This window comes from Pseudopipra pipra, chromosome 6 (assembly GCF_036250125.1).
Source record: "Pseudopipra pipra isolate bDixPip1 chromosome 6, bDixPip1.hap1, whole genome shotgun sequence".
Taxonomy (NCBI): domain Eukaryota; kingdom Metazoa; phylum Chordata; class Aves; order Passeriformes; family Pipridae; genus Pseudopipra; species Pseudopipra pipra.
The window spans coordinates 61,339,031-61,366,030 of NC_087554.1; the positions used below are offsets into that span (position 1 = coordinate 61,339,031).

General features: G+C 40.5%; 1 protein-coding gene across 2 annotated transcripts; it reads left to right on the plus strand.

Moving 5' to 3' along the window:
- The first annotated feature begins 48 nt into the window (after window positions 1-48).
- Window positions 49-27,000, plus strand: EXOC5 (exocyst complex component 5). 2 transcript variants are annotated; one of them, XM_064659546.1, is made up of 19 exons: window positions 49-195; window positions 4,520-4,611; window positions 7,225-7,372; window positions 7,765-7,959; window positions 12,795-12,859; window positions 13,294-13,322; window positions 13,461-13,570; window positions 14,028-14,072; window positions 14,172-14,312; window positions 15,393-15,475; window positions 15,915-16,124; window positions 16,360-16,395; window positions 17,263-17,410; window positions 19,458-19,566; window positions 20,273-20,393; window positions 20,800-20,886; window positions 23,246-23,354; window positions 24,350-24,565; window positions 24,709-27,000. In XM_064659546.1, the coding sequence occupies exons 1-19, from the start codon at window positions 169-171 to the stop codon at window positions 24,895-24,897; spliced, it is 2,160 nt and encodes a 719-aa protein (XP_064515616.1). In that variant the 5' UTR covers window positions 49-168; the 3' UTR covers window positions 24,898-27,000. The 2 variants fall into 2 exon arrangements, with proteins under 2 accessions (XP_064515616.1, XP_064515617.1); XM_064659547.1 differs by lacking the exon at window positions 16,360-16,395 and having other exon boundaries at window positions 50-195.

Here is a 27,000-nt window from a genome sequence, read left to right on the forward strand (position 1 = left end):
CCGCCCGGCGCAGCCCCATTTCCGGCGGGCGGAGGCGGCGCCGCGGCCGCCGCTGCTGCTGCCGGGGCGGGGGACACAATGGGCGGCCGCGGCGGGGCGGCGGCGGCGGCCGAGGGGTGCTGAGGGGCCGCCGCCCTCCCTGCTTCCCTGCCTCCCTTCCCCGCGGCCATGGCCACCACGGCCGAGCTCTTCGAGGTGGGTGCGGGCGGCTCCGGGGCTGGGAGGCGGCGGCCGGGCTGGGCCGGCTCGCTGTGAGGGGATGCGGCGGCCTCTCCCCGCGGGGCGTGCGGGGGCACCTGAGGGAGCGGGGGGTGGGTGTGTGGGGCTGAGGGAGCGCGGGGCGCCCGGGCCCTGCCGGGGGGCTGCGGTTCCCTCCTTCGCTCCCTCGTTCCCTGCCCGGGGTGACAGGCCATGCCAGGCCCGGCCCCGCGCTCCCTCTGCCTCCCTCTGCCAGAGGAACACGCTCCTCTGACCCCGGCGCTGGGGTGTCTCAGTGGGGCTCCTGCTGCAAGGAAATAAGGAAATGACTTTGCCCTCCCTCTGTGGAACCGAGGAACGGAAAAGGGAATTGCTCACCCAAGGCCACGCAGGAGCGGGAATGGCAGGAGTCTGTCAGATCCTTCTCGTGGAACCACAGAATGTCCTGAGCTGGAATGGACCTGCAAGGATCATCTCCCTTCTGAAGGGAGCCCACTGGAAAGGTCTAGAGGGACTTTTGGCAAGAGCATGGAGTGGCAGGACGAGGGGGAATGGATTCAAACTGACAGACAGCAGGGTTAGATGGGATACTGGGAAGGAATTCTTGGCTGGGAGGGTGGGGAGGCCCTGGCACAGGTTGTCCAGAGAAGCTGTGCCTACCCCATCCCTGGAAGTGTCCCAGGCTGGGTTGGACGGGGCTTGGAGCAACCTGGGATAGTGGAAGGTGTCCCTGCCTGTGGCAGGGGGTGGAATGAGATGGTCTTGAAGGTCCCTTCCAACCCAAACCGTTCTGGGTGTCTGTGACTCCAGCTCCTGGCCTGGACCATGAGCTCTCATGATGTGACCTGTGATAAACAAAAAGTGTGTCCCCCCCCTTCATGCACAGGGATGTGGTGTCATCTCCAGGTGTCCTGTGTTTGCTCTCCAGGTCTCTCACGAGCCAGTTGTTCATTTGATGGGCTATCACTGGGACATGCTTTGCCCAGCCTGCAGGGAAGGTCTTCCTGTTTCTCTGGAAGATCCTATAGCTGTGGTTTATGATAAATGCATTGTGTGCACTCGAATTTATGAATCACAGTTATGGCACAGAAGTGTTATGACACATCGTTTGGCTTGCGTGGTTTTAAAAAAATAGCAGGACTGAAATGCTGTGTTCCAAGTAGCTGGATGCCAGGTTTTGTGCCCTCTCTGTACCTCTCTAGGAGCCCATTTATTTCTCAACATAATGACAATGCAGTTCTGTTCTTTGGGGGATGTTGGATGTGGGGTAACTTGGATACAGAAAGTAAACTCTTATGTTTTAGCTGCTTTGGGCCATGCAACACTTTGCTCTGTTTTGCAATTAAATTTCAAATTAGGTGAGAATTTTGCCTAGAGACTGGGCTTGAAATTATGTTTTCCAACATGAAATCCAGTGTTTCTGTCTCTCCTGCTTTCACTACTCTTTCAGCAAGAGAAGTTTTGTTGGCGTTCACTAATTTAATGTTTGAAGTTGCTTCCTTATACATCAGAACATGAAAATGTGCTTGTTATGGGAGTAACCCTTTACCTGTGTGCTGAGGGTGGAATTTGATTACCATATTTTCATGACTGTGTGTTCTGAAATCATTTTCATTCTGGAAAATGAAACTGTGCTGAAAATGGACACAGCGTGGACTCCGTTCTCCCTCGCATCACTTAAAGCATAAGTTAACAATTATTACTTCTAAAGTGGTTTTTAATTTGGCTGGATCCAGTATAGTTTCATTTATAAGGACCAGATCAAACCAGGTTATCATCCACTTGAGGCCTATCTCTTATTAAATCAGGAGTATTGGCTGAATGGAGGGGATCACGCTAATTCATCTGGAGCCAGAGGGAAGTTCAAAGCTGGGAAGAAATCGACTGTTGGGGCTCATCTGATAACAGGCAAAGGACTTGCAAATGACATTTGTAATAGCTGATTTTCAGCAATTTCTGCAGGACAGGATAGGAGACTTAAAATAGGAATTAGGCTGTCTGCTGTGGGTTAACCCTGTTATCAAGATAACATTTTAAAAAAGCAAATGGGTGTGGAAGATACGATATACAAACTGATCTGAAAAGTTTTGGATCTGCAGTGGAATCTGGGAAATCGTGTCTTAGAAAGACACTGTTGAACTTCATTTATTCTTTATAAATCAAGTAGATTATTTTTAGCACAGCCTTTGTGGAAATTTGGAAGAAAAAGCTCTTTTTTTTTTTTTTCCTCTGTTGATCAATATTCTTCATATAATATCCACTGCAATTATTGTTCCTTAAGTAATACAGAACATGATTTATATGATATAAATGTGATATATTTATATGAATAAAGAACTGAAGGACAGCTGTCCCATGCAAGTGTTCTTGAAAAACAGGTATCTTCCAGGTTATGCCCCTTTGAGATATTACACCTGCATATGGGGTCAGCCACAGCGTTTTTGGGATGCAAGGGAGGGAGCTGCAGGAAAGATTGTGATTTTCATGTAAAGGAGAAGTGCTGCAAAGAGCCCTAAGGTAACTGGGAAGCTGGAGGACTCCCCTGAAGGGAATGTTACAGTATCAAATCTCTCAGTTCACCTATAATTAAACTTGCAAAAATGCTCCCAAACTTTTAGATGTAAAGGTGGAATAAAGAGAGAATTTATACTGGTATGAAAGCATGGCATTTTGATTTTTGGTGAAGAGGATTCGGGTAAAGGAAGCTTCGTGTTTTGTATCAGGAGGAACTTGGTTAAAGAGATGAGTGACTTGTAGGGAAATTGTTTTTATGCAGCATCAAGCAGTTATTTTTGCAGTTTAACCAGTGAAACACAGTTATTCGAGTCAGTCTGTGCATGAGGAGTTACTGGGTGATCTGTTGAAAGGGTGAAATTTCTGCCCCATCCAGCAGGATTCAGTATATTGCAAAGTATATTTAAAAAACTTTAATCTTTCTCTGTAATGGCTGGGCCTGCCTGGATGGGGCATAATTTGTTTCTGAGAAAACAGACCTTGAACTGGCAATATGTGCTTTTTAACCCTTGGTTTTAGCTATTAAACTAACTCTGTAATGCTGGGTTTTTTTCCCCTCCCTATTACTTGTGACAAAGTTTCAGACATATTGATACCATAACCAATTTTATACTTGTTTATTTTTTATTATTTTCATTTTTTAAGACCAGGTTTTATCAAAAGCATGGTCACATATCATCATCAGAAATGGCAAATACCATCAGTTGTGGCAAATACCTCTAATAGCCAGAGCCACTCTCAGCTCTGTTTTGGGTTGTTTCACACTTTCAAAACTGTTGCTGTGTGTAATTTAAAAGGTTTCTATGAAATCCTGATGGTTGTGGGAATAATTTGCTTGCTGATTTTAGATGTGCTGAGCTTAGCACCTACTCAACGCTGCTAAATTACCGGTGAAGCTGAAGTGATAAATGCTGGTTTTTTAAGGATAAATGTTGGACTGTGTTTAGAGTAATTTTGTATTAACCATGTGAGGAAATGTTTGAGCTGCTGTAAGTATTGTGCCAGCCAAAACAGGAGATGTTGGTTTTATAAATGAGGTTTCTGCCTTCAGGAAACATCGCTGAGTGGAGAAATAATCTTAACTCTTCAGCCTGGAGCGGTATTTTAAGGGAAGAACTAGCAAATATGGAAGAAAACTTGCATAACCTTGAGCTTTTAGCATCCCTCATACCCTGTTTTTCCTTCTTGGGAAGGTCAAGTCCCTCATGTGTTTGTATGATTTGTTTTTCCCTTTTTATCTGCTTCGTTCCTGCAGCTGCAGTTTGATGTTGCACAATGTCCGGTGGCATCTGGTGCTGGTTTTGCCACGGGGCAGTGCCTTGGCCAGCTCTGGGTGTGGTGCCATGTTGTGACCTGCACCAGAGGGTTGAACCACTGTAAAAAAAACCAAAACAAAACAACCCTCATTTTTCCACATAATTTCTTCAGACAGATGAATTCTCCTGTCTGTTGTGCTGTGCAGCTGATGGCTGGTGATGTAACATCCCAAACCAGCGGAGCTGCTGCACGGGGCGGACGCTCTGTCAGGACAAGGCACAGGCTCAGCTGGAAATAAGGTCGTTTAGAGCCAACTCAGAGACCTGCAGCAAATCCTAAAATCTAGACTACATGTTCAAAGTCATCATATTAAGAACAGTGTTCTTCAAATTAAATATGTAAAGCTAAGAGGTGATGGGGTAATTGTCAGCACTGTGCTTCCTCTTGATTGTAATAAGGCTTTTAAACACTTTCAAAATGATGTGTGAGCAGCTGCTTAAGGAAGAACCTGCTGTGGCACATTGTAAGGAGGTTTTTATTCTGTGGCCAGGAGCCTTTTGTGGCAGATGAATACATTGAACGCCTGGCATGGAGAACACCTGGAGGAGGTTCCAGAGGTGGAGAAGCTTTTGATCCGAAAAGGTAAAACCAAACTGCATAATGGTCAAAGTGAATGTGTCTCTGATTGTACTGTTTCATTCCACATGTCACAAAAAGCCTGTATGTGGTGTTGCTGTGTGTCCAAGGAGGTTTTCATTTGGGAGAATTGCTAAAATTTGTGACCATGAGTTAATTATTCAGAACTAATTACTCAGTGACAAGAATAGGGAAAGTCACTTTCCGATTAAGACCTTTTAAATGAAGGAAATTTGGTGTTGTTTGTCCTTGTCAGACACAAATGATCCAAAGCACTGGAGTTGCTGGATTAAAGCATAACATGAGGCTTCACTGCTGTGATAGTTAATTTAATGAGTTTCTTACTTCAGCTCCCTGAGCTACCTTGTCTTAAGACCCCATGGTTGGCAATCCTGGTGCAAACAAACAGCACAAACAGGTAGGGTGGGAAGAAAGGCAGCTCTAGGGATGTGATCCCATGATAAGCTATTCTGACTTCTGGATCTACCTGGATCATCTTTTGCTTGAAAGAGTACCTTTCAAATAGTGCTACTTTTTAGCTTTTGTACCAGTATTGGTAATATTTTTAGAGACACAACTAACTTAAGTGTTCTCATTTTCCACGTGCTTATAACTTGGGAGATCAGCAACTGCAGTAGCTGTGCCTTGGGGACTTCTCATCCACGTGATCCTATTCCAGATTGAGATGGTTTGCAGTAACCTGAGCTACAGAAATTTAGGAATAGCTAACTTCATAGACCAGCTGTTGCTGTTCAAAAGCAAATAGAAAACACTTTATTAGCATGGCCAAAGACATTCCTCCTGGAGCAGTCTGGCTCTCTGGAGGCACACAAGAAGAGGAAGGATATTGTTGGATTTCTAGCAAGGTGCTGGACCCTCGACATTCAGTCTGGGGCCTGTATCCTGTGCAGAGCTTTACATGTGATTTAAGCAGGAAGAAGCCTGGAAAGACACAACATTACTTCCTGGAGCTCTTTCTCCACACTTTTTCCTAGGATCTACTTTAGGGTAGTGGATAATTTGTAGCAGTACCAGTTCATTTTAACAGATCCTCTACATTTCTGCTGGTTTGCCTGTGTTAACTTCTGTGATACACCTTCGTATTTTTCAGGACAAGTAGGAGAATTCTGCAGCAGTTAATATTTTTCTTGTGGCATGTTCTAGTATTGGGAAGGGAGCCAAAATTAATATAAAAAACCCCAGATCTTTTGGTATATGTTTTTTGTTCTGTTTTTAGAAGATGCTGCTTTTGTTTGGTTGTAAGTGTGTTGCAGTCTTTATTTATATTTTGAGAAACCTGACCAGCAGCTGCCTCTTCTGCTTCAGCATTCCTTCCTCTCTCACTATATTGAGTACTGTGGCTGAATAAGTGCTGAGTTGGCACAATATCTGTTTAAAAAACAAACCCAGGTTGAATCAGTTTGTTAAAATTAATAGAAACTCTCTGCACTTCCCTAGGGTTTTGTTTGAAAGTGTGCTGTGTGTCACTATCGTTCAGATTTTATTTTAAATATATTTCTGTAAACTTGGACCTGTTCCTTGTGGTTTTCTGGGGAATCTAATGCAATGTGCTTCCTCTTGGGCTTCTGGCAAGCAGGGAAGGAGTCTTTGAGGGTGGAATAATCCATTCTACTTTTTCTTTCTGGTTGCTGTGAGTCTGTAGCCTGGACTTGGCAAGCCAGGAGAGGAGCAGTGGGCTCATTCTGCCTTGCAGCAGCACCACAGGTTGGAGGGCTTTACATCCACCTTCTGAACAGAGTGTTTGTGAAAATGCAGGTTCCTGAGTAGTCCAGAAATAGCTCCCTGGAAGGATTTCCCATTTCCTCTCCTCTTCTGCTTGGACATTAAACCTGGACAGAGGAGTTCTCTAATGGTTCAGATGTTTTCAGTTACTGAGTTTCATGGCTCTGGAGGATCTGGGAATAATCATTCCCTGAGCATCAGTGACTGGAATGTTTGGAAAAGTAGAAGTGAAAAGATGACAGGAAGGGGACAGAATGGGCAAGAACAGGAGTGAGAAAGAGAGAGACGTTAAGAATGGAATGAAAATAATAGTGGGAATTTAAGAATGCATTGAGGTGTACTGCAATAGGGGAGAGTAAACTGTGAGTCTGAAAGAAAAATCAAAGTGATGGGAAAGGGCAGAAAAAGCCTTAAAATGGGTATAGGAAGAAGTGAAATCAATCAAACCAACATTATTAAACTGTGTATTAATTGCCTATTAATAGGATGCTGATTTACAACTTTACGGTAACATGTACAGTAGAAAATATTTTCCCTTGTAGCCCTTCCATTGAAGGGATTTAGTGGCCTGAGCTCTTTTTGTCCTTCTGAGAATTATTAAGGGAAGGTGGGGATAGAAGGATTTTGAGCCACGTTCTTGAGTGACTGGAATTTAGTTATCCCCCTACATTCCCTTGGCCTACCATACACGGTTTTTATGTAGGCATTGAGTGCTGCACAGCCAGGGGGATAGACTTTAAAACAAAAGAACCTTTTTAAGTTGTGGTTATATCAGCCTTGTTGGCAAGTTCTTTCCTTCAAGGTGTTTTAAACTCTCTGCAGAAGACAGTGTGTTTCAAACTAAAGTGTGTTTTCCTGTATTTTGTTCTAAATCAGATTACTGGAAGAATTCGTAAATCATATCCAAGAATTACAGGTAATGGATGAAAGGATTCAGAGGAAGGTGGAGAAACTAGAACAGCAATGCCAGAAGGAAGCAAAGGAATTTGCCAAGAAAGTGCAAGAGCTGCAGAAAAGCAACCAGGTAAAGTCTGAAGAGTAGAGTCAGTGCCAAGCTGTGCAAGTTTTAAAAGCATCACATGCTCCTTTAACCTTTCTTGGTACATTGTGCTACTCTTTGAGATAAGAGTAAAGAGGCTTTGATGGAAAACAATTTCTCCTGTCAAGGGGGACTTATCTGCATGGTCCATTAATGAGTGTTAGTGATGGTGAAAGTAGTGAATCTTCACAGCAGTTTAAAGGAAGACACTCAACTTTAATGGGATGTGTGTAATTCATTAGTGGTTCTGAGTAGGCCTGTGATTCTGAGACACAGCACCTGCTTTCACAGTGCCTGTTACTGGAGTAAATCTAGTGTTTCCTGGAGTACATTAAATGGAAATCATGGGTTTAGTGTCCATGTCTGTGTTCTCCCAGGTTGCCTTCCAACATTTCCAAGAGCTGGATGAGCACATCAGCTATGTAGCAACCAAGGTCTGTCACCTTGGCGACCAACTGGAGGGGGTAAACACGCCACGGCAACGGGCTGTGGAGGCTCAGAAGCTGATGAAATACTTTAATGAGTTTCTGGATGGAGAGCTGAAGTCTGATGTTTTTACAAACTCTGAAAAGGTAAGAGCTGTCAGCGGGATGAAAGCAGTTCAAAGCAACGAGCGGTGCTGCCCTAATTACAAGCTGCTACCATGACTTACCATGGTCAGACTTCAAACCACTGGGTGACTGACTTGTTAAAGTGGCATTGTTCTGAAATGTAAATGAACAACACTGGGCTGCAGATTGCTGATAAAGCATTTGTATTCAGCGATGCTTAAGGTGGCAATGTTGGCATTTCTCATTTTATGAAATTATCGGAGATTTGAGGAACGCTGGGAGGGCAACTTTGGAGTCCACACAATATCTGCCTTTTCCCTTTGAACCCCTTGCCTCAGTTCCATCCTGTAATGCAGAACAGTTCTGAATGCAACTTCTTTGTGAAACTTTGCTCTGTTGGGTCAGTCCACTGGCCTTGGATACCTTTTTGTCACAGCATGCCTTGGGGCTTTGTGTAGTCCTGTGGTTATGTCTCCACCCTTGGAATTTAGAGGAACCAGGCAGGAAAACTTCAAAGAACTGTTAGAGCATTTTGTTTTTCTTATGCTTCAAGAGTGTGTTCATGAAGCAAATACAAGCTGAATGGTGTGGCAAATAGAAATAAACTGAAGGAAAAGAATCCAGCTGTAGACAAAAGAGCACTAGGTTTCCCTATGCAGATTAAGTAGAGTTGGCTTGGTGGAGTTTTCTTTAGAGTTGTTGGTTTGGTGGTTTTTTGAGTTTTTTTAGGTGTGTCCTGAAGAATCTTCCCTCTCCTTAAATTCTGTGCAGTGGTAGGATTGTAGTCAGGAAAAAATTATAATAATGTGGGAACAGCAAAAACTTGGTTTGCACATTCAGCAAAGAAATATGTGATTGAAATGCAGCTCATAGAAGACTTGAGAACAGGTTAATAGTCACCCCCTCTCTACTGAGCTGGAGGTATCTCAGGGAAATGAAAAACTCATCATTTCATGCAGTTGTATTCCCTGACACTCAGTTCATGGGCTGTGGATAGATGGTAATTACCAGTTGATAGTTTGCCCTAATGCAAGAGGGAGCACAGGAAAAACTTCCTTGACTTCCAAAAGAAACAGAGAGGTTTCAACGTAATGAAAGTTCTTCTCTGAACAACCTTTTCCAGATCTAGGTAAAGTTTTCTGGTTTTTTTTCCTATGTAATAATAAAACATGTATTTTAAAGAGATTTAATGACAGCGTGGCAAATAACAAAGCATAAGTTAGAGAATTATGTGTTGTCTGCTCAGGAGTCTCATAGAATTCAGCTTTCATTTTATTTGTAAATTAGAGTTTCATAATCCACCCTGTTGGAGGATCAGAAAAATCAGGTTTATAAATAGGGTAAAGCTGGAAATTTGTAAACAAATGGATCTTTATACATCCCTGAAGAATAACGAGATATTCAGCAAATCTGGAGGAAGACAAATATAGTAAAGGCTGTAAGTCTTGTGCCAGTCTGTAGGGGAAGTGTGTGGGAACACAAACAAGAAATTCTGGATACAAGTTAGCTTACTAAGGTAATTTCAGTCAAGTGGATTCTGTAACTTTTTGCCTCCTACTTTAATAATAAAGTAGTGTTTGTAAAAGAACCTGCCTAGACATGTGCTGTTACACCTTAATGCATCTCTGAACTAAAAATAGCTCTAAAGTATGAGATAGTAACAAATATTCTTAAATATAAAACCTTAGTGCCTTGTCAGTGTCTTCTGATCTTTGAACTGATGTGGCTTTTAGGTGGTGTTTTGGAGGACGTTAAGATTTTTTTGTGCTGTGCCAGCCCTCGCAAATGTGGATTTTTCTTTGAGACATTAAGAGGAAGAGATACTGTGACAGGAGAGGCACAAAATGAATCATAATGCAGTTATTTCCTAATTGATATTTTTCTCACAAGTGTCAGTTCTTAAAGTCCATTGGATTCCTTTTTTTCCCCCTACACTCAATTTGTTGCTTCCCATATTGCTTTCTCTTGGTCTAACTTCTACCTTGTCACCTCTGTGAAGGTTTTCCCTCCTGTATTGTCCCATCCTATGTATTGTGTCTTCATCCTCTGAATCCTTACAATTTTCCTTGTGGTACCAGCTGACCAATGTTTCTCCTGTGTTGAAGAGTCTTGAAGTGAGCAAATCACTCCAGTTAATGCAATTAAACTATCAAAGTGATCTAGCAGCTCATTTGTTTATCGTGCAATAGCATTGTCCTGCTTAATGTCTTTACTGTTATTCTTATATGTCCCTTTCTCTCTTTATGTTCTGTACTCAACATTATTCCATTATGCATTTTCAGTTGTGCATAAAAATGTGCCATGTTAAAATTCTCTTGTTTCTCCATGATTTCCAGGATGATTTTTTGCCAGATGTGTTCCAGTGGTATTTTATAGAATCTATATTTATTTTGTTTTTAATGGTTTACAGAAGCCTGATTCAATTAAAAATTGAATATGTCCGGGTTTAAGCAGAAACCACAGAGGATTGATTTGTCATGGCTTCTGTTGTGCTTAAGAAAAGGCCTCGAATTCAATAAAATATAAGTTTGTTAACAGCTGTTGTGTGAAGAGGAGACAAAGAAAATGTTGTGTCTGTGGGTTTGTTGTGGTTTTTTTTTTGTTTGAGTGTTTTGGTTTTTGGTTTTTTTTATTTTATAGCATTGGTGAATAACTGCTGATATATAGACTATTTACTGACATCAGTATTGATCACAACTGTTGGGTATTAGGGTTGCTGTAAGCCAATAGAAATAACTGCTCTTTCATTGGATTTATTTGAGGAGCGTGGCTGCTTTTGACTTAAGAGGCTATTGTGAGCTGACAGTTCAAAACATAAGCTGCTCTTAATAATCAGAGTGGATATACTTTGAGTGCCCCTATTTTTGCTGAACAACCAACCTCGTGTGATGCCTGTGCTCTCCATTCTTACCTGTGTGTCTGGTTCTATTCTTGCAAAGTTTTAATCCAGCCCGCTCTGAGTGCTGGGAGAATAGGATTTGGTTGCTTCCTTTCCTCTCACTTCAGCTCCCTGGATCATCACTAACAGGAGGAACAAGATAAACTGCATATTCTCCATGTTCTCCATTGTGTCAGCTTATAAAGGTTTTAATCATAGAATAATTCAGGCTGCAAAAGCCCTCTAAGATCCTCAAGTCTAACCATTCCCCCAGCACTGCCAAGCCCACCACTAACCCACGTCCCCAAGTGCCGCATCCACACGGCTTTTAAATCCCTCCAGGGATGGGGACTCCACCACTGCCCTGGGCAGCTGTGCCAGTGCTTGACAACCCTTTCTGTGAAGAAATGTTTCCTGATATCCAATCGAAACCTCCTCTGGCACAACTTGAGGCCATTTCCTCTCATCCTGTCCCTTGTTCCCTGGGAGCAGAGCCCGACCCCCACCTGGCTCCGCTCTCCTGTCAGGGAGTTGGAGAGACCAAGAGGGTCCCCCCTGAGCCTCCTTTTCTCCAGGCTGAGCCCCCCTGGCTCCCTCAGCTTCTCCTCATGGGACTTGTGCTCCAGACCCTTCTCCAGCTCCATTGCCTTCTCTGGACACACTCCAGCCCCTCAATGTCTTGTCATGAGGGACCCAAAACTGACCCTAGAATTCCAGATGAGGCCTCACCAGTGCCCAGCACAGGGGGACAGTCACTGCCCTGGTCCTGCTGCCTCGCTGTTGCTGATCCAGGCCAGGTGCCATTGTCCTTCTTGCCCTCCTGGGCACACTCTGGCTCACGTTCAGCCACTGTCAGTCAGTACCCCCAATACACAGACCTTTATTCACCAGCCCCTTTGAGGAGCCTTCTAATCCCCAGGACAGCTCAGTAAAGCCTAAAACCATCCCAGAGCTGTGTCCGGTTTGGCCCAGCCAACACTGTGCTTAAATCCACTGAGGTTCAGCTGCAACCAGCTGCGTTCCCCACATTTTCAGATTGGTGTTTTCTGTCATTTTATTCAGGCCAATGGAGCTGAAGTCACTAAGCACTACTTAGATGCACTTCCCGTGCTGATCCATGGTGGAAGAATAAATGATAAAAGGTTTTGCTACCAAGGACAGAGCACAAATTTGCATGCTGTGTTATCTTTATTTGTTAACCTTTGTGTTTATACAGCTATTCTTAATTTGTAGCTATGTAATTAACTGACTTTCATCTTGGTTTTTGCTTTGGACCTCAGAGTTTATAATTTCTAATGCAGCTTCTGTTTCTCCTTCCTTGGGAGAATGCTCTGCTTTGATCCCCTTTTTCCCCTTCCTCCTCTCTGAGTGTTGAGCAAGGTCGTGGCTTTTTTAGATACAGCCAATTTCATCAGTTTTAAAGCATTTCCCAGTGCTTTCCCTGACAGGGTTGACGAGCCATTTCCCTTCTGAGTTCAACAGAGGTCTCTTCTGGTTGGGTGTGAGTCAGTAAGACTTTCATCCCAATTACTGTTGAAGTTTGATGTCACAGCTCTGTGTTACAGTTATATATCTTATTCCCAAATGGAAGGGTACAGATTTCCATGAGACTGCTCTACCCAGGTGTGATCTAATCAGCCCTGAGGAATCTTTTGGTCTTCAAGCTCTGTTTGCCTAGTGCAGTGAAGGGATGTTTGTCCAGGTAGCTCACACACCCCCACAGACCTGCCCAATGGGAACATGCAGCAAGACTTTTCACCATGTTTTGACCTATATAACTTTGTGTTAAAGAAAAATACCTTAAGCATCTTAAAAGTACATACAAGAGCTTGAAGGGGTTGATCTCTTCCATGGGTATGTCAACTCAACCAGCTTTAGAAATAGGAACTATGGGTATGAAATTGGATGGGGGGGTAGGAAAGGAATAGCCCACAATCAGACCTTCTTTAATAATTCTGTCATGTTTTCCTCTCAACAGATTAAAGAGGCAGCTGATATTATTCAGAAACTGCATTTGATTGCACAGGAACTGCCTTTTGACAGGTAAAAATCTATCTGCACATCTTTTTAAGAAACTAAATCTTCACATAGCTGTAGTTTCCTGATGCTTCCCTTGTCTCCCCTTTGGTGCTGTGCTTAGGGATTCATGCAGCTGCTGAGCTGGATTGTGTGCTTATTTCCCTCTCCTCTATTCTCAAATTTGTGTTCACATGCTCATGTTGTAGGATCATCTTTACATACACATCCTAAACTGCTTAACAGACTTTTAATGGGATAATTTTGCTGACTTAATGCTGGATTTGAATTAGATGCTTGTAGGTTTTTAGGGGTATAAAGCGGGGAACTTTTCTGTCGTCTTTGTGTTACATGTTTTCATTTTTAAGTAGAGTGCCTCTTATTCGTGTTCTGGGATGCCTGTGATTCCTCTTGTGATGTGGATTTGAATTTAATCATGCTATTTTTTTTGTTGTTAACAGGTTTTCTGAAGTAAAATCGAAGATAGCAAGTAAGTTATCTATGCAGTTCAATCCATATTCCTATATTTGAATTGTTAAAGATGATTAGAGAAGTAAGCAATACTGTCAGTATTACAGTTTTTGTCAGTGCCTGATGGATTTTTGTTGTTATCCCCTTTCCTCTCCAGGTAAGTACCACGATTTAGAGTGCCAGTTAATTCAAGAGTTTACCAGTGCACAGCGGAGAGGAGAAATCTCCAGGATGAGAGAAGTAGCAGCAGTTTTGCTTCATTTTAAGGTAAAAACTGGGGGGTTTAATTTGAGTACATGAATAAAACAACCCGTGGTACAACAAGTGCCTGTTTCAAGTGAACATCTTGCATGGGAACAGCCACCATCTCAGATGACATGTGTAACTTCAAAAATACCCAGATGTTCCATCTGAAATCAGTTGAAAGAGAATAAAGGGGGGAAATGATGGGGGATTGGAGGCAACATCAGTGGAGAACATTCTAAGCTAATCTTTTCCTGCATGTTTGTGAACTTTTATGTTTGAGAAAGAATGTTGAAACTTGTGTGTATTCCTGTAGACTGGTGGTCAGTGAAGGTATGTTAGATCTGTGACAAAAATGAGTTTGGAGAAGTCTACACTTTGAATGAATCTCAATTTTTTTGCAATAACTTCAAAAGGTGTTTTATTTCCTTGATTTCATTCTGCACTGCTTTAACACTGAGTTGTTTTTCTCCTTCCACAGGGCTATTCCCACTGTGTTGATGTGTACATAAAACAGTGTCAAGAGGTAAAGGAGTTTGTTTTACGTGTATCTCTTTGGGTGCTGATTTATTTAGTCCTATAGGTGGTTGTAAATCTATTGTGAAATGTGCTTTTAAATCCCTAGGGAGCATTCCTGAGGAATGATGTCTTTGAAGATGCAGCCATTCTCTGCCAGAGAGTGAATAAGCAAGTTGGAGAAATCTTTAGCAATCCAGAGACTGTGCTAGCCAAACTCATTCAAAATATCTTTGAAGTTAAACTTCAGGTATTTCACATTCTAACACGTTGAAGTTCATCGAGGAAACTTTTAATAAAAAAATATTTTATCCAGTAACAGCAATTAATGAGAATTTACAATACTTGTAACCTTGTAGAATCATATTCATTGCTCTGTAACAACTCAGACAGATAATCAAGCCTATATTAAATAAAGCTGCTTGTACTCTGGATACAGGGTGACTGAAAATACTCAAATTCAATATGTAAAATTATTAGGGAATATTGTTGGGTAATTCATGAGATGTCATATGTGTATTTGATTTCTTCTCTATGCCCCCTTCCAAGAATATGTCAGGAAAAGAAGTTTAATAAGCATCTTTAATTTGTTCATTCTTGGGATTGGATGTCATGTGTGTTCACTGAATAAGTGAAAATAACTTATGTTGTGAATACTGTCTTGCAGCTAATGCAATATTTATATGAAAATCTAGAATAATTGAAAATGTTAAGTTTTCCATCCTGCAAATACACTCACTTAAGTGCTTAAAGTCAACAACATGACATCCCTTGCAAAAAGCAATTTCCCTGTAGATGTCTTTCTTACGGTGCAGAGACTGAGCTTGTGTTTCAACCCCAATTTTCTGTGTCAGTTTGGACTCAGTATGTTATGGTAAATAATACTTTTGTCCAAATAGTCAATGACAAGAAGACTCTAAGCTTGTATCTGCTTTGTGTCTGTATTATGATAAGCAAATATAGAACCATCTCCTTTGCTTACTGTCAACTGCAGAGATGCCCTGAGGCCTCTGGTGCTTTTGATTCTTAAAACGAGGGGATTTGGTGTTAGTTGGTCAAGCATATTTTCAAAGCCATCTGCCTTTTGTCTTTGCTTCACACATTACTGCCTTTATTATTAAATACTTTTCTTCTAAAAGATGCATCTAACTTTCTCTGTAGATAATGCTGGATGTGTAAATTAGAGATTTAAAAACAAAAGATAGATGAATTACCTCAAGTAAGACATAAATTTTGCAGGAAATTATATATAATCTATGAAGAAGTGGTTAATGATCTAAGAACCTGTGGTTGTCAGTTGATCTTCTAACAGATGTACCAAATTCCACAGGGTTATGTGAAGGACCAGCTAGAAGAACACAGGAAATCAGATGCAGAACAGTATCTAAAGAATCTCTATGATCTATATACAAGGTATTTATATTATCAATGACGAAATTATTGTCGTAGATATTCTCTTGTAATAGATGGATTGATTCTCAAGATGTTGAAAGAGGAACCAGAAATGGAAACGTCTCATAAAAATTGAAAAAAAATGATATGGCCATTAACTTCTGCAGTGGTGGCTTTCCTAAAGAAAACTTCAAATTACCATTATTATTTTTAATGGGAAGTACTGAGTGTACTGAGTGTGCAAAAGCCAGTCTTACCCATTTCACTGGTGACTTGATGGCAGTTGTGCTGTGTGTAGTTAAACCTGAATTATGGGAAATTCTTTCCTTAAATGTAGACTGGCTCCAAGCCTTGCAGGGTTCTGTTGTGCTGTGTACTTTACAAACATGCAGTGCTGTGATTCATCCAAACTCAACCTTTTTTTCCCCCCTCTCCCCTTCTTTGTTTCTTTTGCATGAAGAACCACTAATCTGTCAAGCAAACTGATGGAATTCAACCTGGGTACTGATAAGCAGACTTTCTTGTCTAAGCTTATCAAATCCATTTTCATTTCCTACCTGGAGAATTACATTGAGGTGGAAATTGGTTATTTGAAAAGCAGGAGTGCAATGATTCTGCAGCGCTATTATGATTCCAAAAACCACCAGAAGAGGTCCATTGGCACTGGAGGGTAAGTTCCTTCTGGGAAGTTCCATGGTTTTAAGATGGAAGGGAGGTGGTGAGGGGAGAAATGTCCTATTTGCCCTGTCAGATGTACAGTGATGAGCTGCAAAAGACCTACAACTTTTTATAATTTGCTTTCACTTTATGTTCTGCTAAAAAGTGTGTTACATGTGAAAGGTGATGCATGGTATTTATACATATGGGAAGTGAAAAATACCAGTTCAACCTATGTTTCAACTTAGGATCCAGATCCACAAAAGGACTGAAGCAAAACTAAGGTACCTAAAGCATGTATATGTGTGTATCTAAAAGCATACATTTTTTTTCACCTGCCCAGGTCTTGTGGTTCCCCTCCCAAGACCTAGGAAGGGGAAAAGACCATAGCAATGTCAGTGAGAAAGCTCTTAGTGAGCCCAGAAGATGCAATGGACTTAGAGAAAGGTAAAACAAGACTTCATTATCCTCAGGGTAGAGAAACTAAGAAAGGAGTAGTGAGAAATGGGATAGGAAGGATTTAAACTTGTGTGAAGCAGAGGTGGTGAGGCTACTGCACCTTACAGAGAGCTCAGTGTGTCAGGAGTGAGAAGTGATGTGGAAAAAGCAGCAGCAAAGTAATTAAAAAAAAAAAAAAGAAAATTTAATTTTCTTGGGGAAAATTAAATTTACTGTAGTGAGTAACTTTCTGGGTTGTTTTATGCATGGAAATGTGTCGGAGCATGCTTGGCTAAATAAAGGACTGCTGAGGATGAGAGGATTTGTGGGTGTGGATGAGATGGAAAGCTCTCATTAGTGCTTTGAAAGTGCAGTGTGACAGCGTGTGGAGGCTAAACTTTGTCCATGGAGCATAAGTGCCACAGGATTCCATTGAAATTACTCTTATCCCACAAAGGGGAGTAGCTGGTCCCACGTGTGAACGTGCCCTGGTAGAACACAGTTGATGATGGAATCAGAGGTGGTAGTTTTGCATTTACTGGCAATGTTTTTTAAAGCTTGCAAGACTTGTCTTAATGCTTGCATATCCTAAACTGTGTCTTGGGTCCTGTTTTTTTTTTAAGTTAACAACTAAAATGTCCTAAATTGTTGAGGAATTTCAGTAGCGAAATTTCCATCCAGTGAATTCTTCTTTGGGAATGTTTCTGTTCCAGTATTCAAGACCTCAAAGAGAGATTGAGGCAACGTACAAACCTACCCTTGGGGCCAAGCATTGACACACATGGGGAAACTTTCCTGTCACAAGAAGTGGTGGTTAACCTTTTGCAAGAAACCAAACAAGCTTTTGAAAGATGTCACAGGGTGAGTTTGCTTCCTGTGATCTTCGTTTTGCGTGTGAAATCCTAACTCGGGGTTAAATTTTTGATTGAGGAATAAGAATAAGGGAGGACGTTGTTAAATAAATTATCTTTTGGGGTTTTTTCCACTGGAACAGGGTCATAGTGGAGCAGAGTTTGCTCTTACATGTGTATTTAGTTGTATTTTGTGGGTTTTAATACTGTTTTAATATTTTTTTGGAAGAAGTGAGGATGGTTAAACCTGCTGCCTACATTGCTTTTCTTACTGAATTGCACCCAAGACCTGAGAAGCCTTTAATGTGGTTTTCTTTTCCTGCTTTAAAAATACAGTGAACAGTTCAACACTTGTTTTCCTGTGTTGTGTCATTTCTTCTTGCCTTGGTGAATGATCACTAATGAGAAAAATAGCCTTTAACATTGTTTACCCTCTAGTGTTCTTTAAATGCTTTAGTCTAACAACAAAAAAAAAGTATTTTACTTCTGATTAAATTGCTGCTTTTACTGCCTGTCAGTCATATTTGTCTGGCACTTAGGGTAAATGAAAGCCCTTGAAATTCAATTGCAATCTTAAATGCTAGTGATATTTTTTATTAGCTAAACACACTGATTTCTAACAAGTTTTAATTCCTCTAACATTCCAAATGAGCTGAGGGCAGAAAAACTTAACATTTCAGAAGTTTTAGTATTTTATAAACCTAGCAAGGCCAAAGATAGAACAGGATACAGACACAGCAGTGTTACCTGCACAGCCTGGGATCACCTCCTTCCTAGTGGTGAAACCACTGCCTGTAAGACAAACAGGTGGATCATTAATTTTCTCAATATCCCAGTTGCTAGAAACAGTTGTTAATTCATGATATAAACTAATTTTTTCCACATGTGCACAACCTTTTTTTTCCCTGCCTTCCTGTTGGGATCAGATTTATTCATATTTGGTCTAAGAATAATTGTATTGGGGTGGAAACCCTGATGGATCTTGGCATATAAGGAGATTTTTAGAATTAGGGTTTTAGAACTGAGGGGTTTGTGGACAAGGCAACTCACTTTGCAAAAGAGAAGGTGCACATATCCCTGGCTATTTAATTGTGATATTTATGTCACATAGCAAGTGTGTGCAGATACACTGCACCAACTGTGACTGCTTCAGGAAAAAAAAGTTGCTAGTTTTGAATGTAACCATATATTGAAACATTTCAGTGTTTGTAAATGTCTGTTGTTGGGGGTTTTGTGTTTTTGGGGGGGAAAAACAGCAGAAATATCCGTGAGTGTTGTTGTGTAAATTAACTTGAATTGCAATAGTAATCTTTCTTACTCATAAAAGCCTTCACCTAATTCCTTAAAAACCAAAGCTGTATCTCTTATGTCCAAAAGCCCTGCCACGTTTTCCTTTAGAAAGGGGATTTACTGACAGGTTGCTGTCCCAAATCCCACATTGCTCCCAGCTCATCAAAGTACAGGTGCTGTGTGGAAATGTGGGCATTGCCTCACCTCATAAAAGTGTTCATGCTCCATTGGCTCCAGCTGAACTGGCCCAAATGGAGCTGAGCTTCAGCTGCATTAGTTTTAGTGCAGTGATAAAAGGACAGAAACTGGAGGTCCAGCTTAACCCACTGTCCTGGCTCTCACTCTGGCCTGTGGCCTTTATTCTTTATTAAAAGAATAAAAATATAGGGAATGAAGAAAGTAATTTCTTCTGTATGCATATTCCCAGCATCCAGTGGTTTAGGTAATTCCTAAGATTACATCTGAAAAAATGTGTTTTAAGGACTATTAATTAATATCTTCCTTTATTATTATTATTAGAAACTTTATAGATTTGCTTCTTGTAGCATCTGTGGCAGCTTAAGTTTACTTGTAAATGCTGAAGGGTTTATTGATACTAAAAGCTGTTCCTATAATTCTCTATATGGATACTTTTCACTTAAAATAAAATTCCAATTATTCTGGTATACTTGTTACATTTTAAGCTTATCCCCTGCACCATATCAAATAAACTTTCAAATCTATGTAGAACTGACCTTTAGGATAATTTTTTTCCTTTTTCTTTGAAGCTCTCTGATCCCTCTGACTTACCCAAGAATGCTTTCAGAATTTTTTCTATGCTTGTAGAGTTCTTATGCACTGAACACATCGATTATGCATTAGAAACAGGCCTTGCTGGTGAGTACAGAATTCTCTGAGCATTTCATCTCCTTGGCCTTTTTGTGCAGAGGATCTTTGCAGGTCCTTGCTGTGCCTTATTGATTGGCCTTGTTCACAGAGTGTTGGTTAAATGAAATTTTATGTGTTTGGGAGTCAACATTTAATGTCTTCTAAAGTGTAACTTTCATTTGGGGAATTGGTGCTCAGATGGGAACAGGTTTCTGTCTTCAAAAACATTTTTATCACAGGAATTGGGACATCAGCACTCTCTGCCTCTTTCAATTGTTCTCTGTGCCATAACAAGAGAATATTTTTATATTAAGGCTTAGTGTCTTAATTTTCATAAGAATTCTGTGCTTGTTTGTATGTTTGTGCTTTTTAGAGTGGCAGTAAATAAGAAAACTGCTTTTTTAAAGAAATTAAAATCTTGACAGTGAGAACCTGTCATTTTTACATGACAAAATTAAAGTCCCATTCTGAAGGAGGTTTTAAATTGACTGTCCTTTTGTGCTTTTAGAAATTTTAACAGTGAGATATTTCTCTGTGCCTGTTACCCAATATAGCTGTGAGAAGTACCCTATATATGGCACCACTGTAAATTTTTGAAACTCTTAAGCCTGTGATTTAAGCATTCATGGAAAAATTCTGCATATTTAAAAAGTCATCATGCTAATTATAAGAACTGCATATCTGTAGAATCCTAATGAAACCTCCTTGGCTTTAGGCATTCCCTCTTCTGATTCAAAGAATGCAAATCTGTATTTCTTGGATGTTGTCCACCAGGCCAATACGATTTTCCATTTATTTGACAAGCAGTTCAATGATCATCTGATGCCATTAATCAGGTACCTTTATTTTGATTAATATTTCCAATGTGAGTGATGTTTTTTTGGTAAAGAAAGCAATTTTTGTCATTCCTCATCTCTGTTAAGAGGAGTTTGTGCTCAGAGTAGATCAACTTGATATTGTGGAAGATAAAATGCCCATAATGGGAGGGGGGAGAAGGGAAATTAAATTGGTTCCTTTGAAAACTAATGAAGGAGAGTGAGCTCCAAGAGCATTGATAGGTAAGAGAAGCAATTTTTCCTTGGAGACATCACTGCTGCATTCCAGGTAGGACTAAAGGGGGTTTGTGGCTGTGCCTTGGGGTCCTTTCTGATGGGATGGGAAATCTTCACTGAATCCTGTTGTAAGCAGCAAACCCAGCAGAGAAATTTGTCCTGATATTTTAACACTGTCACACTGTTGCAGTTCCTCTCCTAAATTATCTGAATGCCTTCAGAAGAAAAAGGATATCATAGAACAAATGGAAGTGAAGCTGGATATGGGCATTGATAGGCAAGTAGAGATTTAAACTTTCTCTTAATTCTTAATTTGTATAAAACTCCTTTGTGATGCATGTTAACTGTCCTTTTAAGCATGAATTATTCCTGAACGCAAAATTGATATTTTAATATTTTTTTAAAATGATAAATATGCATTATTGTGCATAGGAAATTCAGATTTTATATGGTTAGAGGGTCATCTTTTCTATGGCACATTTCTGACCCATAAATACTTCTGGAAGGATGTTAAAAGATGGTTATGCTGAAAGAGTGCAATAGTTCAGTTTTACCTTATTGTCTCAAACTCTTTTTTTCTACTTTAAAAGAGGGAGAAATGATGATTGAAATAGGTTAAACACTTACAGGATTTCCATTAGGAGCAAAGTTTGACAAAAATAGGTTAGATGATTTGCTGGAATCTGTGCAGTGCTGTGGATTAGACCCAGTCATAGAAGTCTGTAGACCTGGAATAATTTTGATTCTGACATTGACTTGCTTTGAGGTTGTGACTCATTTAATCTTTTTTCTATTTCTCAGAATATAAATGAGGGGATAGCTATAAAAATTGTAAATTAAAATCACAGCTGTTTTGCAGCAGAGGCAAATAATAAACTAACAAGCTTAATGTTAGGAAATGGAGCTGTTGTGTGATGCCCTACTTTTGATTTGGTGTATTATTTTCTGGAAGTGCAGAAAGAAAGGTGGAAACAGGGGATGTGTAAGTGGCAATTGAGATTTTGAGCTGCTCCTGCTGCAAATGACCTTACAGATTTAAACACAAAGTTTGAAATATTTCAAGCACTGAGGCCATGAGCTTAGATCTAGACAGATACAGGTTGGTCATCAGCATTAAAATAGTTTGGGTATAAAATAATTAATCTTTTAAAAGCGATAGCAAGACCTGTGAGAACAAGTTGGAAACCAGTATGTTCAGAGGTTTGTGGATGGAGAATTCAAAAAAATTAGTGTTTCAGCCATACAAAAGAGATTAATTTTGAGATGAACATTACATGTGAGATGTGTCTGTGTGCCTCTTTCATGCTGCTTTGTGGTGCCACTGGTGGTGTTGAGAATGGATTGTCTTGCTTAAAGGAATTGAGTTTAAAATATAAAGCAATTTTTCTAAACATTGGTGCTTTTTCAGCATTATCCAATCTGGAAAAGTCCAAGTGCAGCTTCTTGAGTGCCATTCACAGCAATTGAATCTACCTCTAAAAGTGATTTATTAGCCAAACAAAATTAGTTCAGCCCGTTTTCTTTCAGTGTGTGTTTTGTGTAAACAGCCTTCTGGGAGTATTTATTGCAAATGGAAATTGAGGAGAACGAAAGATATAATTTCCTTAAATTTCTGTGTGGATTGTTGGATGAAGTGCACCTGAAATGCAAGTCTGAGCTCTGTGCATAGGAAAAAAAGGAGTTTGTTCCCTCTTTGGATACATATATTTGTGTCCCCTCCACCCCACTCCAGCTTGAATCCTTCAATGCCTGTAATGGCCTTGACTGTTTTCTTCAGGGAAGTTGGAAGGGTGAGGGAGATGAAGGAAAGGGAAGGGGGGGGGAAAAAACCAGAGGGATATTCCTGGCCAAGGTAGGCACTGGGAGAGGTTTGCAGCCTCTCTCAGCTGCTTTGCTGTTTGACCTTTGCTTTGGACTTAAAGGAAACCAGGGCCTTGACCTTAGATAATGTTCTGAACAGATAAATCCTATAAGGGAGAAATAAATGACACTGTAAAACTCCATTAGATTTGTGAGAACAAGAGAAATACCAAGCTCTGGCAAAGGAAGAGGTTTTTCCTTCCCCCTCACCCCTCCTTCACTTTCCAAGTGTGTTCTGATGCTTCTGACTAATATGCAATGTGATCTAATTCTCCTAAACCCTTTGGAATGCTTCCTTCAGCTTTCTGATTCCCTCTGCATTGAAGGATCCTCTCCAATTTCTCTGAAGAGCTGGATTTGAATGGATTACCTTCCAATTAATGTGTCCCCTTTAAAAGCAGCTGGCCAGTGTGCTGTGTGCTGTGCTCCAAGACACTGAACTTGGAGGGGAAGAGTTTTTAGGGATTTTTGGGCTGATGCTTCTTTTTTCAGCTGCTCACTAAAAACCAAGCATATCTTCTCTATAGAATTACATTGCAACTCTAGAAAAGAGTGTGTATTTGTGCATGTTTGTTAAATGAAATATTTCCTTTGACACACTAAAAGCATTTATTGTGTCTTCTGTAAATTACTCAAGTATTAGGTGCTGGGCTTTTTCCTCATTGCTTTATGCTGCTGACTTTTGTACAGAGTCGTGTTAGTTTGTGTAAATATAAAAATCCATGAAATGAAAATGTTCCCTTCCAAACCCAACCTGTGTTTGTAACTTTTTAAAGGACACTGAATTGCATGATTGGACAGATGAAGCACATCTTGGCTGCAGAGCAGAAGAAGACAGATTTTAAACCAGAAGATGAAAACAATGTTTTGATTCAATATACTAATGTAAGTAACTGAAGTCTCAGCTCAGGAGTGTCATCAGGTAGAGGATGTTCCCTGCCAAACATGCTTCAGACAACATGTGCACGTGCTAAATTTACTTCCATTCTGAACCAAGCACCTCCAAACTCTCTCATGGGCTATTTTCTCAAGCTGAAAATGAACATGAGCAGTTTTGTCTCCATTGTCAGACACAAATCAGTAGGTGCTGGAGGAACTGGCACATTCTTTCCCGTCCCAAGAGGCCCAGATTTGGAACAAGGCTTTTAGCTGATAATTAGCTTTGAGCTATCAGTTTCAGAAAATCAATTATCAGGTACTCTCTGGTTGCTGGGTGGTTTTTCCCCTCAGAGTGGCAGGAACATGACAAAGCATCACAGGTACTGCATGAACATTCTTTGCTGCACAATGCTGTCTGGACCACCAAATCTGTCTGAATCCCAGCCTGGGGGTTTCTGAGGAGCTGTAGGGCTGCCTCACATTGGGCTCTTGTTAGGGAACAATGCAGGGAGGAGTAGAGAACAAACTCACTGGGAAGAAGTGAGAGCATTCCCAGATGGGAATGGGAGAAGTGGAACAGTAGGATGTAGAGCCTTTTACTATGTGGGAATGGTGAAGATGCCTGTATGGTTGTTAATTTGAATTTATAACTACAGCTGACAAAGCTTTTAATCACTTCCCCCTCCCCACTCACCCCTTGGTTGATCATTGTTTGAATTAAAAGTCAAAATGAAACTGTTCTATTCTGAACTGCTCTGAACTATAACTTAATTGAATATTGTCTTGCATCCATCTTCCTACTCACATTTTTGCATCTTTACGTGGCAAATAAAAAACTGTTGGAAAATTGTTAATTGGAGAATGATTAATTTCAGTGCTGTGCTGTCAGAGTTTAAAGGTTAGTGGCTGATGTTTGGCTTATGATATGGAAACCACTTTGAGAAGAACAGATTCCTAGAAAGTAAGTTACCTAATCATTCTTAATTTTGTTTTAAATTTAGGCTTGTGTTAAGGTCTGTGGCTATGTTAGAAAGCAGGTGGAAAAGATCAGAAATTCCATGGATGGCAAGAATGTGGACACAGTTTTGATGGAGCTTGGAGTTCGTTTCCATCGGCTCATCTACGAACACCTCCAGCAATACTCCTACAGCTGCATGGGGGGCATGTTGGCTATTTGTGATGTGGCTGAGTACAGGAAGTGTGCCAAAGACTTCAAGGTAAGACACGAGGAGAGGATGATGGATGTGAATCCTCTGTCAGGAAGGAGTATTTTGAAGATCTAGGTGGACAATCTGTTACAAGACTTCAAGCAACTCTAATAATTTATATCTGATTTTTCTTTCTTTTCTCTTGCCCACAGATTGCTCTGGTGTTACAGCTCTTTGATACCTTGCATGCACTTTGCAATCTTCTGGTTGTAGCCCCTGATAACTTAAAGCAAGTTTGCTCAGGAGAACAACTTGCTAATCTGGACAAGAACATCCTTCACTCCTTCGTTCAGCTGCGTGTCGATTATAGGTCTGCTCGTCTCGCCCGTCACTTCAGCTGAGAGCACAGCAAGAGAACCTGTACCTTTGGGCAGGCCTCAGTTGTCAGAAAGCACAGGGAATGATTCCTTACCAACCGTGGGCGTAACTTTTGTGGGACAGTGACTGTTCAGAATAAAGCAGCAGCCATATCTAAACATGACAGTGTAGGAGGTGAGCAGGTAAAACTCGGGGTGGTGTTTCACGAGAGCTAAAGTTCTCCCAGTGAAGAATTTCACAAATCTACTTGCTACTGATTTCTTTTTTTTTTTTTTGGTTTGGTTTGTTTTTTGATTGGAAACACGTTGGTGTAGGAAAGCAAGTGGTGCATTGGAAGTATTTTAGTCTTCAATATTGAATTATGAGATACCGTTTGTTAGACTTGAAGTACAGAGCATAGCGTAGGTAATGGATTACATAGACTAGACCAGTGTAAAAACATCCTTCATCAATTTTAATGACTTAGACTTCAGCACAGCTAATCATAATCAAATTATCTTTGATTGGTGTTTCTAAGTCATTTCTTTCATTTAAAACCTTATCCTGCTCAATGTAATTTCTTGCTCTAATTAATTAGCTTGGAATTTCTTTCAGATGGAGGAGCAAAAGCAACACTATCCCAGAAAGATGTAATTTATTCATTGTGTAGCATTCTAAACAGAACTAAAGTGGTGAAAAGTTTTGGAATTTTTTTTTTTTTTTAGCTCTTTGACTCTTTTTTTTTTTTTTTACCTAATAGTCAAAGGCCCACTGGAATGTACTGGCATTGTATGATCTGACATTATTGTTTGTGTTTGATACCAGGACACTGAATTTTGTACATGCTCCTGAAGTCAATGTGGCTGCCTTGCCTAAGGCATCCTTACTACAAGGTGAAGGTGCCCATTGTTGGGTTAATATACAAGAACTTTCTCCTGTCTTACTTTTTATGTAAATAAATTCAAATTCTAATGAAGTGAAAGGATAAAATGTAGCCCAGTTTTTCCCATGTGGCTCTGGCCAAAACCTCGGGTGGAAAATTCCTGTGCTGAAGGTAATTGATCCTCAGTGCCTGAGCAATATAAAATGTTGAAGTGTGCAAAAGCTGCTCTTCCACTGCTCATAATTTTCATACTGGACACAGGCTGCTCTGTGTCCCTTGTGCTCCAGTGTTTATTCAAGGTGTTTCTGACATGGACCCACAGTGAACTGAAGGAACAGTGATGTTTGAAACATCCGGGGTGGCTTTTCCACAAGCAGTTGAAAATTGATGTAAATAAACCTTTTCTCAGCGCAGACTCTTGTGGAAACGAGGTTGGAAGTGCAGTGGTTTGTGTCTTCAATCTGACCTACACCATCCCTGAGCAAATCCTTTCTAACACATTGTTTGTACTGTTATGGAAACTTCTCTCTCTCCCACCTTCAGAGCAGCATTTCTATCAATTTACTTTATGGGTTGGTCAGATAATTCTGTTTTCCTCTTTCCTTAATGAATTCCCAGGTGTAGCCAACATTGACAAGACTTGTGTGGGACTTCTCTTGGTTAGTTGAGGTTCTCCTGCTTCGTTTTATATTTAGCAGAGCATTGTATCAGTAAACAAGAGGATGGATGCCAGAGTGTCTCCAAGTATTCCAGGGGACTGGCTGCTTTGCTGAGCTGCACTGCTCTATTCCTTGGCCATGGCAGAGCCACAAAGAGTTTTGGACACTGGAGGAGGCACATGCTTGTACTGCTGCCATTTTTTTTCAAAAGCTCTGATGTGAGTTCAGATGATACCTCTCTGTTACCTCTGTAACCGAAAGCCAACAATTTTAAGGCTGTGGTTTTATTAACCAATACAAAAATCTTTCTACAAAAAAAAAAGAAAAAAAAGTGTCAATTTGTAAACACCTCAGAACAGTGAACATCATCTTGAGATTGCAGATCACAGAAGTGCTTCAGAATTTGTTGTATGATTGTTTGAATTTTTTTAAGGTTGTATGAAATGTATTTACCATATTCCTCGCTTTCTTAGCTGTGTTTTCCATGCATATGCTCAGTGCAATATTTCCATTATGCCTGTTAACAGGAGGCAGCAAAAAGTAGGTGAATACTTAAACTTAGATATGTAAACTCTTCCTCAATAAAAAAAAAAATTCCTTCCAGA

Bases quoted from the DNA above. Each gene is read 5' to 3' on its own strand.
- EXOC5 (XM_064659546.1), top strand. From the start codon at position 169: ATGGCCACCACGGCCGAGCTCTTCGAG. The intron at 12,860-13,293 runs GTAAAAATCTAT...TGTTGTTAACAG, and splicing joins CAGGAACTGCCTTTTGACAG to GTTTTCTGAAGTAAAATCGA. The intron at 23,355-24,349 runs GTAAGTAACTGA...TTTTAAATTTAG, and splicing joins TTTTGATTCAATATACTAAT to GCTTGTGTTAAGGTCTGTGG.